Source organism: Branchiostoma belcheri, unplaced genomic scaffold (genome assembly GCF_001625305.1).
Source record: "Branchiostoma belcheri isolate BF01 breed outbred unplaced genomic scaffold, Haploidv18h27 scaffold3, whole genome shotgun sequence".
Taxonomy (NCBI): Eukaryota; Metazoa; Chordata; class Leptocardii; order Amphioxiformes; family Branchiostomatidae; genus Branchiostoma; species Branchiostoma belcheri.
In genome coordinates, this window is record NW_017803909.1 from 5328577 (window position 1) to 5347167 (window position 18591).

The 18591-nt window shown below is 41.3% G+C and overlaps 4 protein-coding genes across 4 annotated transcripts in view; 3 read left to right on the forward strand and 1 right to left on the reverse strand.

Annotated features, from left to right (window-relative positions):
- Positions 1 to 4799: 4799 nt before the first annotated feature.
- LOC109473912 (glutathione S-transferase A-like) lies at positions 4800 to 9072 on the forward strand. The gene is made up of 6 exons (XM_019774063.1): positions 4800 to 5033; positions 5548 to 5613; positions 6229 to 6417; positions 7107 to 7202; positions 7798 to 7932; positions 8395 to 9072. The coding sequence occupies exons 1-6, from the start codon at positions 4869 to 4871 to the stop codon at positions 8521 to 8523; spliced, it is 780 nt and encodes a 259-aa protein (XP_019629622.1). The 5' UTR covers positions 4800 to 4868; the 3' UTR covers positions 8524 to 9072.
- A 1553-nt stretch (positions 9073 to 10625) lies between these two features.
- LOC109473987 (glutathione S-transferase A-like) lies at positions 10626 to 14608 on the forward strand. The gene is made up of 6 exons (XM_019774180.1): positions 10626 to 10835; positions 11173 to 11241; positions 11891 to 12043; positions 12755 to 12856; positions 13404 to 13541; positions 14088 to 14608. The coding sequence occupies exons 1-6, from the start codon at positions 10668 to 10670 to the stop codon at positions 14244 to 14246; spliced, it is 789 nt and encodes a 262-aa protein (XP_019629739.1). The 5' UTR covers positions 10626 to 10667; the 3' UTR covers positions 14247 to 14608.
- Positions 14609 to 14716: 108 nt separating this feature from the next.
- On the reverse strand, positions 14717 to 17003 carry LOC109473986. Its single transcript, XM_019774179.1, has 2 exons — positions 16692 to 17003; positions 14717 to 16289 (listed from the first exon to the last, which is right to left on the reverse strand). The coding sequence occupies exons 1-2, from the start codon at positions 16924 to 16926 to the stop codon at positions 15253 to 15255; spliced, it is 1272 nt and encodes a 423-aa protein (XP_019629738.1). The 5' UTR covers positions 16927 to 17003; the 3' UTR covers positions 14717 to 15252.
- Positions 17004 to 17328: 325 nt separating this feature from the next.
- LOC109473452 (tRNA-specific adenosine deaminase 1-like) overlaps positions 17329 to 18591 on the forward strand; it is a 5369-nt gene continuing 4106 nt past the window's right edge. The window contains 3 exon segments of the mRNA XM_019773315.1: positions 17329 to 17516; positions 17889 to 17966; positions 18359 to 18478. Coding sequence (XP_019628874.1) covers positions 17384 to 17516; positions 17889 to 17966; positions 18359 to 18478 — 331 coding nt within the window. The 5' untranslated portion in view covers positions 17329 to 17383.

An 18591-nucleotide genomic window follows, 5' to 3' on the forward strand; every position in this document is an offset into this window, starting at 1 on the left:
AAACGAAAAAAAAAAATCAGCCTCGCTTCGCCGTCAACGACGTCAAGTACACTCTCCGTCGTAAAATTTGTTGGCATCGCATGTAACCGCTAAGCCGCCTCGCTCCAGGCGCAACACACGAGCTTCAGTGCACAGTGAGAGAACTGTGTAACTTCAGACGTCATAGCCTCTACCGGTGTTCCAGGATATCTATATACGCAAATGAAAATGTTCTGTTGGCTTAAAGTTATCAGGTTAGCAGCAGAGTGAGGTCTGTACGTCACAGTGAGGAATGGAGATCTCGCGCCAAAAATTCGCGCAATGCATCATGGGATCGACGTCTGACCACCTCTGGGTTAGCAGTAACTTTAGTGATTTTGAGATTACCAAATATCCCGAACACCGGCACATGGAAGGTTGTGTTATGTTTGCAGAATAAACTGTGCGTGATCCATCTCTGATGACTGGGCCTGACTTATGTGAAGGCGAAGTCACGAAAGACGACAGTTGAAGCCAAAGTTGATATACTCTCCGATAGCCCAAAATCCACCGCACCTTTACAGACACAGTTCGAGGTGTGTGCTCAAGGACAAGTAACGATGTACTTTTGGTCACAATGAAATGATAGGATAACAGCATATACTAGTACTGTCAGGCTTTGAAAGTTAATATACTAGTTGTAATAATGGCATCCGTAAATTCTCCTCTGCAAACTTGCTCTTACGCTGTCACTTACAATACTTTGGCCCCTAAGGCTGAGAAGGCCTTGTAGTATACTGATGTTCTGACAGTATTAAAGGTTAGGCAATGATGTAATATCCGCATAAGTATGCACAAACGAAGTCAACATTATGAGCGCCACATTTCGTTTTTAACTTGCCACAGATGTGGCCATTTTGCAGAATTTCTTTTCAAGCTGTATTATATTATACTTGGTCTGACGTCGAAAATATGCAAGAATCCTGTACAAAGAGTTGTACAGCTAAATTTCATCATTGTGATTACTAGTAAAATTACAGCTGATGAGAAATCAGTATCTAGATTTGCCGCCTCTTTTGCCATTTTCGTACAGAAAATGCTGCTCATCCTGCACTTGTTGAATGAATGAATGAATGGTTTATTAGAAAAGAAACTCTCGCAGCCTTCTGGCTGAATTGCAGATTCCATTACAAGTACTTTAAAAGTGTCATTCAGTTGTAATATAAAAACGATAATTAAATTTACCTATTTAAAATCAGTTCTGTCATGGCTTAAACATTCATGTCTCCGTTACAGATGATTAAAAGATGATTAAAATAATAGATATATAATACACATAGATATTTTTCGCGAACAGTACGACATACATGCGGGCCTAACTCTTTCATCACATAAGTCACAATTTTTCCTTCTTCAAGTTCTCTGAAGGGTTGTGTTGAAAACAATATTGCTATTCATTCGTTTAACAGTCGGGTTAGGTATGGTATGGTAGAGTTTTGGTATCTATTTGTCCTACACTTCACAGTTCTCAGTTTGTTAGCATTTCGAGTGTTCCTGCCATGCTCCTCGCTTCCTCTCGGTGGGAGGAGGTCAGGGTTGATCTTAGAAGCAAATTTCCGGCATAAGTCCGTGCGTCGGCTGCTGAGTGACTGTAGGCCTGTAGTGTGCAAGGCTGAGTTGTAGTCCACGTACTGACCCCTCAGGATGGTGCGCAGTGCCCTCTTCTGTATCCTCTCCAAGCGAGCTGACTGGGAACTAGTGAGTCCTGGGTGCCATACCGGGGCACAGTACTCTACTACAGGTCTCACGTATGACTTGTAGACCTGCAGTAAGTCATTCACAGGGAGGTTGAAGTGTTTCAGTCTCCTTAATAGAAACAGCCGGCCGTTTGCTTTGTTGAGCATCTTGGTTACGTTTGTTTCCCACTTCAGGTTAGCCTGGAGCCAGACTCCCAGGAGACATGCAACTGCCACACTTTCAAGTTCTGAACCGTAAATGTTGAGTGACGGCGGTGCAGGGGGAATCCTCAAAAAGCAAATAGTCATAATCTTACACTTGTCTCCATTCAGAAGCATGTAATTGTCCTTGGACCACTGACCGAACTTATCTAGCTCTTCTTGCATGATGGAACGTTCAAGGCGATGCCTTGATTCTGTCATTGTTAAGTCGTCTACGTATTTCCATTCATGTATACTGGGAGCAGCATCTCTGACAGCGTCATCAAAGACAGCTAAAAATAGTATTGGTCCGAGAAGTGTGCCCTGAGGTACAGAACAGGTAAGTATCTCCCACTCTGACAGTTGTCCGCCGTAACGAACGCGTTGGCGCCGATTTGACACAAAGTCACTGATCCAGGGGATGATGCTAGGTCTTGCACCAAGTTTGATCAACTTGCTTATGGCTACAGTATGGTCAATGCGGTCGAAAGCCTTAGAAAAATCTGTCATGATCAAGGTTGTGATGTTTCCAGGCTTTTCAGATTCTCTGCACAGGTGGTCCATCAGACTCACGAGGTAGTGGGTAGTGGAGCGGCCCTTGAGACCCCCATATTGCTGTGGGTCAAGTGACGATCTGATGTCCTGCATCAACCACTTGGAAATAAAGGATTCCGCCACCTTCGCTAACTGTGATGTGAGGGAAACTGGGCGCAGCTTATCAACAGAAGGTGGTCTACATTTTGGTAAGGGCACTACTATTGCGTCCTTCCAGTCCTGTGGCACGTACCCTTCCCTCAATGATGTGTTTAGAATGTCTGAGATTGGTTGGGACAGTTCATATGCAAATTCCCGCAGTACTCGCGTGCTCAGATGATCTGGTCCAGGGGCTTTCCCCACTTTCATTTTTCGCATGATGTTGTAAACATCCCATGGGAAGATTGTCGGCGGCGGGTCCTTACAGGGCAGGTAAGCCGGGAGTTGAGTACAATCTAACTCGGGGCGTCCTTGAGCGACTGTTGCAAACTGTTTGTTTATAAAGTTCGCGATGAAAAGACTATCAGCTGACTCATTACCCGGGATGGTAATCGAGAGTTCCTTGTGTTGCATGTTGAGCAGTCCTTTGATTTCTCGGTACCAGCTGGCTGGATTTTCTTTTCTCTGGTTTTCAATCCGGTCACTGTAGTAGGATTTCCTGGCTTTCTTCACCTCACGATTTATCTTGTTCCGCAGGTGTTTCCATAGTAGCGTTTTTCCATCAGAGAAGGCTTTTTGTCTTTGTAGGATTAGTGATTTCACTTCCGGATTGATCCACGGTTTGTCTCTACAGTGCATTTTGATCTGTCTAGTGGGGAAGTGTTGTTCGATGGCTTTTCCCATGGTATCGTAGAAGATGGTTGTTTTGCGCTCGCATGAGGGTTCCTCGTACAGTTCCTGCCACTCATAAGAGCACAGCCACTGACCAAAGGAACGGATGTCCGAGTCCCGCATGGGTCGCACAGTTTTAGTTTTAGTCACATTGTGTGTTTCACGCAGCTTAGGCCTCCACAGGACCGTGTTGTGGTCACTGAGTCCAAGAGGACCGGTGATTTCTGGTTCGCCGTAGTAAGACTGGAGGTTTGTCATGATCAAGTCTAGGATCGCCTGTCCTCTGGTGGGTTTGTCGACGACTTGAGTCAGTCCGTTCCCACTACAAATGTCTTTAATATCCAGTCTATTGAAGTCGCCCAGTAGAATTAGCCCTGCTTCTGGGTGTGATGTTCTTATGCGATCGGTTTCAGTAAGTTGGTTGTTGGCGTTGGCGTTGGTTTGGGAATAACAAAAATCTCGAATAGAAGCAACTAAAACGTCCCAAACTGCTTGTCCAACGTTTGAGGGGTTGTATTCCGACTTGCCTTTACGTCGATTCTTGACCGATGGTGGCTTGTTATAGCCAAAAGTATACTTTTATAAGGACATTGGCGGACGTGTTAAAAAGTGTGGGCAGCTATGAAAGCGCCACCTAGCGAACTTGTTGTTTATACGATGTACAGAATCGAAGTTTGTGTTAAATAAAGAAGAGCGAAACTCAGTGAGTTTAGTTTTGTCTCTGTAAGGTTCCACATGTGTTTGCATGTCGGTGGGATCTGTGTGTTGAGAAACTAATTCATTAATTGGCGATGTATGAACGAGTTCATTGAGAAGACAACTCTTGTCTAATCATAAGTTGTCTTAGAATTATCTCTTTTTCTAATAGCCTGCGGGTGCTTCATTTTTCCCCATTGTACACTACAGACCCTGTACTTACTACCGACATCAATGATAGTGTAATTTTGATAATTTTCTGTTCTATATAAATGTCTCAAGGTATGGAACTTGTCTTGTATACAAGTACATGCATAGAGGAGATCTCTCTCATTTGTATATAATTCACATTTCTATACAACAAAATGAAGCCTTCATGATCATGCCTTCAAATATCAGAGTTATCAACCAAGAATTGAGGTGTTCAAAAACTCGTATTTCCTAAGAACTATCGTAGACTGGAACTCGTTGCCACCAAGCACAGTTGTGGCACCATCACTATAGAAAGCTTTAAACAACTCCTGCAATTAAATGTGCAAAGATTGAGTGTAACAAGTCGTTCGGGGTGATATACTAGTAGCTAGCTGCCGTCGCGCCGCGTGCCTGCGAAGCTGGTGTGTTACGCCGAAGGGCGGTTATACCGGCTATACTGACACAGATACAGGTACAGATGAAAGTTGTATTCAATTTTAAATCTAAATTACAAGCACCCGGAAATCAGACAAATGCGGTAAAAACTGTAACACTTTACTAGAACCGGTCGTTCCACTTTCTCAGTTGTCTGTGCCATCACGTGATTTCACATAGACTCGACATATAAAAAGTCACCAACAACCTCTCACAGACTACTCCTCAGTCTTATTCTCTTGACAAGGCACACGGTGGTCAGACTGACAACAGCGCATAGACACCATGTCGGACACCGCCGAAGTTACCCTGTACTACGCGCCCGGCACCGTGGCCGCCCTGTCACTGATGATCCTTCTGGAGGAGAAGGGGATCCAGTACACCGCTAAAGCCGAAATGGACGAGGACAACCCCAGCGACGAAGTCAAGAAACTCGACCCCAGACAGGAGGTAAATATGCGCATTGTAAATTGCTTTAAAAAGAGAGAAGAAATCCTCAAGGCCTAGATTAGTTTATTCTCTAGTAGTAGACGTTTACGTTATTCTGTTATCCTTGTATCCTATGTATCATGTTACTCAGTATGATGTACATGTAACATCACATTCTGATGTATGCATTTAGCCCCATGGGCATGAACATGCAAAAATAAAGATTGTCTTCATAAATTTATCTGAAAAATTAGATTATTTTTACTATCATTCTAATCAATAGTAGCTTACAGTGTCAACATGTAATGTACAAATTTGCCCGCAATGCACGAAATTGGCCCAGATATATCAAGGGGAGGTGCTGTAGTATTTATCTCTATTTGATTATGCCTAGATGTAGGCCAGTCGTCAACATCGCTTAAAACTTCCATCGACGGTAAAACATTGGGGAAATGCAAATGTTACAATGAGCACGAAACGTCACCCAGCGATTGCATCCTGTCATTGCAATTAAGTGTTTTCCCTTGTTTTCCAGGTCCCAATCCTGCAACACGGCGAAGTGGTGTTAACTGAGTACCTGGCTGCCTTGATATACTTAGAGGTGAGTACAGCACAGTTTTCTCTTAACTAGTTAGAACTTTCACCAGACCATGTCATTACTGTTACACAGTTGTCGCTCGAAATCGTTGGTCGAGTAATATTTCCTGCTTAATTAGCTTTCGTACACTTCCATGAATTGCATTCATGTTTTCCATGGAGATTTTTTCAGAGATTATTCTTCCTCATTTGTTCACATTTGTATCCGGGTTCTACTATACTAATATGTACATAGAAATCGGCAGATTTCGTAGATGACGACAATATTTATACATATGTAATCATTGCATTGGCTAGAAAATGCTGTTGTCCATAGTAATACTCTCCAAGCAGAGGTTGATCATTACCTTTTTTTACATGGTGAGGGTAGCGACAAAAAACGGGGCATATATAAAAAGGTAACGAGCTACCCCCATCAACCTCTGCTTGGATAGTACATAGAAATACCTTGTTGTCGTAAGCGTATGATCGCTGATGTGTCACAAAACTACACTCTTAGCTTGTTCTATCCATCTAGACCCATCGGCCGGGTCAGTTGGTAGCGCCTATAACACCCCCCCACACACACACACACTGTTACACGTACGTTGAATTTACCTGCTATGCCGTGTTGTCCCAGGAAACGTTCGGAGGGACGAAACTCATTCCCGACGATGACCTGACGAAGGAGGCCCTGGTCCTGCAGCGCATGTTCAGCGCCGAGCACGTGGGACTGGACGACACCACCATCTGCAGCTACTGGGAGGACTGGGAGGAATATGAGGAGGAAGAGGACGAAGAATTCAACGAAGAGGAATTCGAAAACGATGTACGCTATGCTTCTTTACACTAACTGTTCCTGTACGTTTGGGAACGCATTGTAGCATTTGTGTAGATATGTAAATATTGTATGTCTGGGAATGCATATATAGCAGCGGCACCTGTGCTGCAGAGCAATGTGAACCAGTCAGAATTGCCCTGAGGAAGGTGACAGACGGTCACCGAAACGTCAGCTGAATAAAAGACTTCGTTGTGTAAAAAGATCAAGAGTCTCTTTACTCTGTTAACCAATTAGCATGGAAGTTATATGTATAAACTTCATTAGAAACGTCCTTGTTAGGGCTAACTGTTATGGAAACTTAATGATATCATGGCATTTTATAACTAAGGTTGCTGACACGTTTCCTTCATTGCCAGCGACGGCTGGATCACATTTTAACTGCGTTTACCGAAGGAAAACATGTTTTTTTTTCATCTATTTCCTCTTCTCCAAACAAATAAGGTCAATGATCTGAAACAGACGTCTGTCACCATAGTAACTAGTGTTGGGTTACATCATGTTGCAATTTCATAGCAGGAGGGATTTAAACTCCTGCCTGACCATATATATATGAATGTGTTTGAGTAAGAATTAACAGAGCAGACCATATGCGAAGGTAAACATTATGCATTTGCTTTGCAAATGTTACCTTTCTAGTTTTTAGTATGTGAGCACTCATCATTTTTGTTGTTTATCAGGAGGAACTTGAGGCGGCGTACGAGGAGGCAGATGAGGAAGACGCCATGGAGGATCTGGCGGAAGAACTCATGGTTTGGGAGGAATATCTGAAAGAGGTGAGTTCTTTCTCTAAACAGATTACTTGTGGCCACTAATATTTCAGTCACATTGCCACCATCTATGGTTTCTCAATGGGGAAGGTCAGACAACTATTATCCCTAGCTTCACCATAGCAAAGAAACTTTGCTAAGGATGTCATTCATTACAATCAATATATAGAATACCTTTGCTGCTAACTTATGGATATTCCGAAGTGTGACGTGCAAGTATAACTAAGAGTACCAGTATGAGATAAAGGTGTTTATAGCCAAAGTTTTTGTGTCTTGTAAAACTGATATCTCAGCGAATGAGTACATCAGATGACTCTTTTTATGTTTACCGAAGGAAAATATATTGTTTTTGCTCTGTTTCCTCTTCTTCTCCAAACAAATAAGGTCAATGACTTGAACCAGACGTCTCTCACCATGGTAACTAGTGTTGGGTTACATCGTGTTGCAATCTTATTGCAGGGAGGATTTAGACTCCTGTCACCATATATATGAATGTGTTTGAGTAAGAATTAACAGGGCAGACCTTTTGCGAAGGTAAACATTATGCATTCGCTTTGCAAACGTAAGCTTCTAGTCTTACAAACGTTTCCAACGTTAACAGGAAGGCGGCCCGTACATCGCTGGGACGGAGTTCACCATGGCAGACGTTGCTTTCTTCCCTGTGCTGTCCTTCGTCATGTGGATGGGGTTCAAGCCCGAGGCAACGTATCCAGAACTGCACAAATACTACGAGGCGGTAAGCTGGTTTCCTTACTCTTATTTTGCTCCGTTTCCTTCATATTCTATTGGAACTATTCTTTCCACCATCAGGACTTCTACTTGTAGCTAGAACATTGCAGTTGCTGTAAACCAATGATTAACCAGGAGTGTTATTTCAATGCTACAACCCAGGCTATTGTTTACGTTAGCACATTATAGAAAAAAAATGACAGATATGACACACAGTTTGTTCAGGAAACGTGAGCATTTCTGTATGGTATGTTTAAAGTTAACTTGAAGCAAGATCAACACATTTAGGCTTGTACAATGTATATTTTATATCTTGTTGAATACTAGTATTTTGCGGGGAATGGGATCATTGCTAACAGAAGTGGTTCTGAGAATTTCAGTGGTTTCAAACTGTTTTTTTAAACTATACTTTCAAGATTTGATGCCCAGGTGCTTTTTGTACTTATTTTCTTCATTTCATTGTCCACAGCTCCGAGAACGTCCGACTATCCAAACTGCGTGGCCGGAGGATTGGAACACACCGGCACCGGGAAAGCCGTTCCAATATCTGGACGAGCACTTGGAGGACGAAGAGGGGGAAGGAAAAGAAGGGGAATAAATAGAATTCTCCGCGTTGTGTATTAATTGTAGGGACAACGAATCAATGATAATAGAGGTTTCAAACATTGGACAGTTTTAGACATTAGCAGTCATTTGAGTTGTACGTCATGTGTGAAACACAGTATTAGTTTAAGTAGTAGAACACTTCAATCATACTCTTGTGTATGAATATGTATCGTATACCATTGTCATTTTATGTTTATATATTAAGCTTCAGAAAAAAGAAAATGAACCCTCCCTTGCATTCTGGAAAAAATGCTCGTGACTAGCTCTGCAATGTTTCATACAACTAGAAAGGTAACATTTGCAAAGCAAATGCATAATGTTTACCTTCGCATATGGTCTTAATTGTCGGATAACGAAGCAATGGCAATAGAAGTTCCAAACATTGGACAGTTTTCCGACATTAGCAATCATTTGAGTTGTACGTCATGTGTGAAACACAGTATTAGTTTAAAAAGTTCAAGCATACTCTTTTGTATGTGAGTGTATCGTATACTATTGTCATTTTATGTTTGCTGTCTTGTAATATTGACAGTAGTGGCAATAATATGCCGTAATATAATAATGGAGACTAGAACAACTGTTTGGGTGTTGAACTTAATAAAGTTTTTATCACTCAACAAGACTTGGTCAGCTGCATTCATTATGACTAGTAGTATTATGAGGAGGTGTATGAATGCATGACTGTGTGCGTGTGTGTGTGTGTGTGTGCGTGTATTTCGCAGCATGTGTTTCTAAGTGTGTGTGTAGTCTCCGAAAATTGACGCAATGGACAATTTTTGTCTTGGACACCTAAACCTACACAAACTAGTGACAAACGTACTTCCCATGCTCGTTCCAAATCATTTACAGACAACATCTACATGAAATTGACTTATTAGTTTCTGGAAACCCATACCTGATGTTCCCAAGACATGCAATGTCTATTCAAAACCACCAATGAATTTTACAGACAACAAGCAGATGGAATAGACTTGGTTGGAAACCTATTAGTAATTTCCGAAACAACACATACAAACCTGTGACAAACTGTGACGATATATTAGACACTGAAAATCTATACATAATTTGGCCAAGACAGACAACACAATTTTACTTGTCTTGTCTATTCAAATTTAAAATCATGAATTGAATTTTACAGACAACATCTAGGCGAAATAGACTGTTTTGTTCCTGGTAACCCATACCTGATTTTCCTAAGACAACACAAACCACTGCTGAACTGACCTGCAAAGTCTATCCAAATCCGCCAATGAATTTTACAGACAACATACAGATGGAATAGACTTGGAAACCGATACGTTATTTCGAATTCAGAAGACAACACAAACCTGTGACAAACTTACTTGCCACACAACTTCTTGGCGATATATTGGACCCTTTTGTTTTTGGAAATCTATACATAATTTAGCCAGGACGACACAATTTTACTTGCCATGTCTAGCCAGATTTAAAATCATCAATTGAATTTTAGACAACATTTAGACGAAATAGACTGCTTTAGTCTTGGAGATCTACATGTATACATAATTTTTCAATATGAGACAAACCAACAGCAAAGACAACTTGCAGTGTCTATTCAAAATCGTCCATTCAATTTTACAGAAAACATCTAGTCGGTGATATGGACAAATCTATACCTCAAAATTTTCCCAAGACGACATAAGCCAATGAAAATTTACTTGCCATATAATTGAGATGTATATATGATTTTCCGAACATGACATGACATAAACCAAAGGGATTCAAGTGGTATATAACCACCTTGCATAAACCAAAGACAATTTTACTTGCCCGGTGATGTCTTTATCAACTGAAAACCATCAACTGAATTTTTCAGACAACATCTACTGGACAGCTTTGTTCTTGGTTCTCCCGAGACAACATAAAGCAGTGACAATTTTATTTACCATATGCATGCACAAGCAAAACACCTCAATAGAGTTTTACAGACAACATCTAAGAAGTAGTCTGTGACATGTCAAGACTTGTTCTTCCAGTCTATTTTGACGTCTGTACTCACGTGACTATATTGTCTGACCAAAGTAATCCATATATATTGAATGATTACAGTCGCTTCACACACTCACTATTCAGTATTCCCCCGCCACTGTCCACAGCTGCTACAGTTCGCTCGCTATGTCGTCTTCGGAAGAGTTCGCTCTGTACTATGAGTCGGGCAGTACGCCCTGTATGTCCATGATGCTAGCCCTGGAGGAAAAGGGGATCAGCTACACCAAAACAGAGGTGGACACGGACAAAGAGAAAGACGCGGCGATGCTTGAAGAAGTCGGAGACAGAGATGAGGTTAGTATCGATACATATTGAGTAAAATCAGATGTCTAATGTTCGATTGGTATGCTTGTCTCTCAGTCTGATTCATTTGTTTAACGTTCTAGCCTGTATCAGGCCATTAAAATGTTTCCAACTTGGTGAAAAAATCCTAGAAGTTTGCCAAATAGACTGACGAGAAGATTGCCCAGAGCAGTACAATTTTCGGGCTATGAAGCTTTTGCCCAGTTTCCCAGTATTTTCCAGCAATTCATTCTAGTCTGGTAGATACCGGTGACGTTGCAATACACGGTACTCCAAACACCGTACCGGCCCGCCCTGTTAACCGAAAATTCTTCTCCATTCCCCGTAGCCTCCGCTGCTGCTGCACGGTGAGAATGTGCTGTTCGACGAGGTCGTACCGGCGTGTCTCTACTTGGAGGTGAGTATACACCTGTAGTCAAACTGTAGTCAAATTGTGGATAAGAAAAATAGATATTTTTTGCATTTATTTCCAGGGTAACGACTTATATGCTGAATATATAGCTTACTACTGCGTGTGTTTCTGAAAAATGAAATGTAGGTTGTTGCGATAAGTTTTTCGCAATCTCCGGTGACGCAAATGATTCACTTTTTTATTAGAGAATACAAATAGTCAGAAAATTGCAATGGCAGTAAACATTTCTTTCCCATTTTGTATGCTATACATGTAGTTTCATCCGTTCGATTAAGCTTAAGAAAATTAACCCTACCTTGCATAAAATGCTCGTGACTAGCTCAGCAATTTTATACAAATAGAAAGGTAACACTTGCAAAGCAAATGCATAATGTTTACCTTCGCATATGGCCTGCTCTGTTAATTCTTACTCAAACACATTCATATATATGGCGACAGTAGTCCTGCTATAACATTGCAACATGATGTAACCCAACACTAGTTACCATGGTGACAGACGTCTGGTTCAGGTCATTGACCTTATTGGTTTGGAGGAGGAGAAGAAGACGAAGAAGAGGAAACAGAGCAAAAACAATGTTTTCCTTCGGTAGACATAAATACATCCCCATAAGTAAATGTGATGTATTTCCTACAGAAAATTTCCGACAAAAACCGACTGATCCCCGAAGGCGCCGTCGGGCGAGCCCACGTCATACAGCGCATGCTCCAGGCACAGAAGCTCGGAATTGGAGACACCAGTATTGACGAACAGTGGGACATGGACGAGGAAGCTAATGAAGATGAACTGGTAACTATTCAAGTTCAAGTTCAATTTTATTTAAATCAACTGGCATGTACACAGATTCACAGAAAATGTGACATGAAATTCGTTGACAATTACAGTAAAAGCTCTCAACATGAAGACAACAATTAAAAGCAGCATAATCAAAAACCAGTTAAAATACAAAACACTCGTGATGAACAGAGTTCAGTTCTTATACTTATACAACTTAATCGCTCTAGGAAAGAAAGAAAGTTCGTGTCTCTTTGTACGGCTTTGTGAAGTCATAACATGTCTGTAATGGTGCCTGTAAACTACGAAACAGTCCCAGTCCATACAGTACAATCCACTCACATGTGTGTAAAGATAGAAAATTTGAATAAACATTAAAGGATAAAGAGACTTCTGGAATTGTCTTACACTAGCACGTAGACCTGTAGTCGTACAAGGAAGCAGACTAAGCCCTACCAAGGACATCATATAGATCTGTATAATTTTGCATTTGCTTGTTCGCTGGTCTGCTTATATTATTTCAATCCCAGTGTATATCGCATAGACTTGTAGTCGTACAAGGAAACAGACTAAGCCCTACCGCGGACATCATATAGCTCTATACAATATCTTTGCTCTTCATAATTTTGCCTTGGTTGTTCCCTGATCTGCTTATACGCATTGTATCATTACACTCCCCAGTGTTGACCTATCCAGCTAAGCCGAAGTCTTCTATTTGTTCCCCAGGAAGCGATTGAGGACCCGGATGAATTTGACGAACAGGAGGAAAAATATGACAAGATGGACCTGGTGAAGGAGATCGAAATCTGGGAGGGGTATTTGAAAGAGGTAAGAAGCAACAAGAATATTATTTGTTTAAAGTTAAAACTTTTGGTCCAACACAAAAAAAATTCTCTCAATTAGAGCTTTCGACCAGTCACTCTGGCCTTCCTCATTAGACTGACCCAGTGAAGCTTGTCACGTGGCTTCTTTGAAGTGTGACGTCAACACTGGGTCAAAGGTATCTGGTAGACGATGTCGGCCCCCGTCGCGGTTGAATGAAGGGTGATGGGCCACTGGGTCAGTCTACTGAGGAAGACCACAGTGACTGGTCGAAAGCTCTAGGTGAGAGAATTTTTGTGTTGGACCAAAAGTTTTAACTTTAAACATGTAACTACCAACACAGATGAACTTTCATGATAGAAGAATATTATTTTGTTAAACGTTATAGATCTATGTGGGTCTTGTGGCGTAGCGGCAGAGTGCTCGACTTGGAACCAAGAGGTCCCGGGTTCCTGTCCTGATATGCCACCGATCTTGTGCCCTTGGGAAGGCACTTTATAATCATGAACTTATAGATCTCACTTCTAACATAGTCTTGAACCTTATTTTACAGTATGGTAAAGGTTCCTACATCGCGGGGCCAGAGTTCACCGCGGCGGATTGTCTGTTCATCCCAGTGCTGATTTACCTTGTGACGAATCAACTGGACCTGACCAAAAAGTACCCGATGTTGCAGGAGTACTACACTAGGGTGAGTAGGATAGTAGGATGTGTCACATTCACACTGTGCACATGCACATGCACATACAATTTATCACTAGGCGGAGGAGGATTTGTTACTCTTCTTAAAGCGATAATTTTCCTCCCATAAGTCAATCATCATTCGCTTACTAAGATCAGACGCCTTCTATTGACAGGAACTCTTTCTTTCGACACAGTTACGATTTACTATACATCTATGTTATCTGTATTATTTGTATGTCCTTGGAGTTTTGATAATGATGATGCGTCTAGACAAACCCTGTATCACAAACATGATCTGCTCCCACATTTTCCACTGTACAAAAAAGCGAGAAGAAGTTGACCACTCTATATTAGCTCAGTGACTAGAACACTTTGTATTAGCCTAGTATAGTATCCTTGTATGTTCCTTATGTATGTATGTCTAAGTCAAGTAGTGCATCTTTTGTCTCCAATTTTCTATATACGTTTGTTATGTGTCTGTTATATCTTGACCTGTACCTAGTCCGTCGTGGCATGAATGTACAATAAAGGTATTTCATTTAATTTCATATAGGTCATGGAGCGTCCCGCTGTGAAGGAAGTACAACAATACCACCAGATGGATGCAGAAGGTATCTTCAAGAACATGCCAGAGGAGGGCGTGTTGGATACTTTGGGCAGCAAAGTTAAGGGCTTGTTCGGGAAACTAGTTAAGAAGAAGAAGTCGAAGTAGCTGTTCAAGAGACAGAACCCGGCATCACCACGGACATTTTTGATAAAAACTCAGAGATGTGCTCAACTTTTCTGAACATAAAAAAGTGTCCATGCTATAGCTGAATCGTCAAATATATGTTGGTATATAACTGTGATCGCAATTATGTTTCTGACTTCCGCCAAACCTGGTTTAAAACTGGGAGGATCGGAGGAAAAAAACACACGGACATTATACCTTATCAAATATCAATATGTTAATAAAGTTGTTAATTCTGTAATGATAACATCTGAGGCTCTGTATAAGATGCAATGATGGTCCTGTCTTTGTCAATTCAAATGATTATTCAAATGCAAATGCAATAAAAAAAAATGCACCAAAAACACAGTTTCATTTGTGTTTAATTGTTAGCGCTACACAATGCAACTTCTATACATGCAAGATTTTTGTAACTAAACGATTTGCATTGACATATTCTGCAGAGTCAATATACACAATTGTCTACGTGAGAGTAGCATCACATGTAATGACATTATGTAACGTTACACGTTATGTGCGTAAGATCATCATAGTCACTACATATGTAGATAGGTCCCTTAGAACAGCATCCGGCACTGTGCTTAAGGGCATCCAATGTGGTTGTTAGGGCTTGGATACCAGATTTTTCAAATTAACTATAGTATTCTAGTCACTTATGTACATATACTAAGTTGAAATAGCACTATCTCAATGTATACAGACATACAAGAGGCAAAATTCCCAATTAAATTGTGACGAAAAACAGTTACTAGTAATGAAAGGATCCAGAGATGATTTTTAAGGTACCACGCAGAAAATCCTGGGACTTGTTTCTGCAGTTTTAAATGTCTGAAATACTAGTATTACTGTACTGATTCAAAGTGCATATTTGAGGCAGTATGTGTCAATATCATAGAGATTGTCTTAGCCAGAATGTCTCCAGTTTTACCGCCATGAAATTGCATTGGATGCCTTTAAGACAACAAACAAATGTATGTATGATGTATTTCTACTTGGTCATACACTCCTCGTAGCTAGGAGGCCCTGTGCTCTCCGCCCTCCCTGTTTCTGGTAGCGGCTGCCCTACAACGTCCTGGTAGCTGGGAGGGGGTGGGACCGGAGAGGAATTCGAAGGAGACCGGTCATTTGACCCTCGGTGACGCCCGTACGCGCGAGCAACTCTAGGGGGACGACTCATATCTCTGTCCTCGACTAGTCTGATTCTTTCTGAACCCTCTTCGTTAGACATCCTACTGAATACCCTGGCGTTATCCGCATTTTCTGTGGTGCGAATGATATTGTCGTTAATTTTCATCAGACAAAGTACAAAGGCGGAGAACGTTACCCAAACCCCCAGGGGAAGACACAGAAAGTACACAATGTGGGCACTTATGCGAGGAACGCATCTAGAGGTGATGGTTTCGGATACGACGTTATTGTAAGTCCCTTGAAACGGGATCTCAACTAGAACGACCTCCTTGCTCTTGTAGGATAGCTCAAGAGAACAAGTACTGTCTGAACAGCTTTCTTTTGGCACACCGCTGAAATTCTGCTTTTTGATAACAAGTCTAGTACTCAACGTCACGTTATGGATCTGTTGAGGGTTATAATACGCGATATATGTGTCCTCAGAGAAAAGACTGCTCGTCAAGGACGGCCATGTTTTGTAAGGATCCGATGGGTCACAGGAAGAAGAATCATAGTGTCTGTCTTCCACAGTGCACCAATCACAGTCGACATCTGACTTCCAGTGATCAAAAGCGTCTTTATCGTCTATAATGTAGAGGTCTGCTTCCAGTGCTGTAAGACAGGTGTGTAAAGTGATCTTCGACTGGCTTGAACCAGGTACTCGGTGGTATAACCAGTACACGTAGTCCCTTGGAGGGATACTTAGTGTGTACTGGAGTGAGAATTCCGTGGCGTGGGGGTTCAGCGGCGGGGTGTCGGGAAACACGGAGGCCTGGAAAGTGTTCCCCCCAGCTGAGGTCAAAGTCTGGGCGGCGCAGAACGTCGTGTCAACATTGTCGGTCATTAAGAGTATGTCACCTGCCACGTAAGGCAAAACTAGCCGTTAGTTTTTTTTTCAAAAATACAAATTTTTCCATAGAGTAAAGAGGTTTAAAACCTCTTAAAATCTTGATTTTAAACCTCCTTGCATAGGAGTAAACCCCTACTTTCCAAGCTAGCAGATCTAGAGTTTCGGCTTTTTTTGACGTGTTTTAGCCATATTTAGGCGTTTTTATCGGACTGTCTTTCTGTAGTGAAATTTTTACGCCAAAAATAAGCCGAAGTCTAATTTTTGCTTTTTTTGCAGAGTAGTAAACTCGATACACACATGTGTAGAATGTGAGCATATAAAGTCTAAAGTCAATACCATAATAATTCACGAATAACGAAAAATGTATAGCAGAGAACAGAGTTGTTTCTATAAAATTAGGTCCTACTCACCAGGAGACATGACCACCTGAGTGTCCCCGTGCCCCACATAACGGAACAGTACCGCCACAAGCAGCACGTTCAGCGCCACCACGACAGAGGCTATGGCATACTTGGTTTTCCAGGGTAAACCCTGCCCCCTCTCGGCGCACTTCACGCAGCACGTTGGGAACCAGGGGCCGTACAGGTCCCGCACTGTTATCTCCGTGTGCCCGCGACCGCGTGTCGGACCCCTGCTGTCACTCATCACGTATCTTTTCACGACTTAACGTTCAAGAACTGACTCAAGACAGGACTTCGCGCAATGTACTGGTACTTGGCCTCACCGAAAGGTATTGTGGGTAAATTTTGAGGTGCGTTTGGTTTACTTTAGGTTCTTGTCCACATCAGCCAAAAGTCACGCGCCTATTATTGAGCTGGCAAGTAAAACATTAATTTTAACACCGGTCTATGATCGGAACATCTGCGTTGTTGCACACATCATTGCCACAATCTGGGAAATATTGATAAAATTATAAAGTAACGAGCCTCAAAATTTGTGAAAATACGAAAGATTTGAGATTTTATGTCGGTATCATGTACAGTAACAGGTGCATTGCCCAGAGGTCAACGTTCCCAAGGTCGTTAACCCCTCTGCATCAATCCAAGATGGCTGCCGCCACGTGAAATTGTTGATATTTTCAGCCCGTAGTTTTTCTCCTGTAATGGATCAACCAGATGATTTAGCAGACAGACTAGCGGCGCTGTCGTTTGAACACTATGTAAAAAGGCTGCCAAAGAAAGGAAAGCCTGTGGAGGGGAGGGAATGGAGCCTCATGGCGGCTGTACTCAAACAAGGTTGGCATAAGTAATCGTTATTATTTTATAACACAAGAATATTATTTTGTTACAACAAGGATATAACGTATCAAACGTTAGATGAACGGCAAATCCAAAGAACTCTAAATGTGTGTAGTTTTTAAATCTTAAAGTTGCGATCCTCAAATTCATTTTAACACTGATATATGTTGCTGTAATAATATCCACAAATTATCAGTTTTAATAAATAGGAGCTCTTTATATAATAGATTGGTTCTTTAATACTGGTAAGGAATAGCTTGGTTAGATTACTTGTGGTGAAATATCTCCATGGATAGAAATTGACTTGATATGTGCACATCTGCTAGCTACTAACCATTAGTAACCATCAGTTGACTTGTTGTCATGTAGATAAGGATGGGAGTCTGGAGGTGGTTGCCATGGGAACAGGATCCAAGTGTATAGGACGGAGCAAGATGAGACTGGAAGGTGGGTTTTGTATTTCTACTAGCACAAATGTCTGTGTCAATTTTTTATTGCATAATGTACTGTCTAACATTATAACAGTTGTAAGTTTTGATTTGTTCTAAATTGTAGGGCTGCATTAAAGTCAAATCAAATACAATTCTACGGACATTGATTATAGAATGGCTATGATAGTATGAGTAAGAATGACTGTAATAATGATAAGTCTAAGTTGTGTATGATATTTTGATCATCTGATAGACTAGTTAGCCTAGTATCAAGTGATGTACACCTATATGAGTACATTACTGTGTAACATTATATTACTAGTAATTATACAAAATAATATAATATATGGATAGTAATGTTTGTACCTGCAGATTCTTGTCAGCTTGTTACTTTTTACTTTTGCCCAGGGGATGTCATCCATGACAACCATGCAGAGGTCATTGCCAGAAGAGCATTTCTCAGGTACAACATTACTCATTAGAGCTCTGCTCAACTCTTAAATATGTTGCATATATATCATAAAGTGTGTTATATGGTCATACACTGGACTTTTGAGGAGCTTCATACCTTACTGTGTTGCCTCCAGGACTCCCTAGCAACAGAGTGAGGTTCCTTGGTCAGACTGCTCCACTTCTCAGAT

What these genes read in the sequence shown, in the direction of transcription:
- LOC109473986 (XM_019774179.1), bottom strand. Translation starts at nt 16,926, where the DNA reads ATGAGTGACAGCAGGGGTCCGACACGCGGTCGCGGGCACACGGAGATA. An exon ending in TCAGGTGGTCATGTCTCCTG is followed by an intron (nt 16,290 to 16,691) that starts GTGAGTAGGACC and finishes CTTACGTGGCAG; the next exon opens with GTGACATACTCTTAATGACC.
- LOC109473912 (XM_019774063.1), top strand. Translation starts at nt 4,869, where the DNA reads ATGTCGGACACCGCCGAAGTTACCCTGTACTACGCGCCCGGCACCGTG. An exon ending in CTGCCTTGATATACTTAGAG is followed by an intron (nt 5,614 to 6,228) that starts GTGAGTACAGCA and finishes GTGTTGTCCCAG; the next exon opens with GAAACGTTCGGAGGGACGAA. An exon ending in GGGAGGAATATCTGAAAGAG is followed by an intron (nt 7,203 to 7,797) that starts GTGAGTTCTTTC and finishes CAACGTTAACAG; the next exon opens with GAAGGCGGCCCGTACATCGC.
- LOC109473987 (XM_019774180.1), top strand. Translation starts at nt 10,668, where the DNA reads ATGTCGTCTTCGGAAGAGTTCGCTCTGTACTATGAGTCGGGCAGTACG. An exon ending in CGGCGTGTCTCTACTTGGAG is followed by an intron (nt 11,242 to 11,890) that starts GTGAGTATACAC and finishes TATTTCCTACAG; the next exon opens with AAAATTTCCGACAAAAACCG. An exon ending in AAGCTAATGAAGATGAACTG is followed by an intron (nt 12,044 to 12,754) that starts GTAACTATTCAA and finishes TTTGTTCCCCAG; the next exon opens with GAAGCGATTGAGGACCCGGA.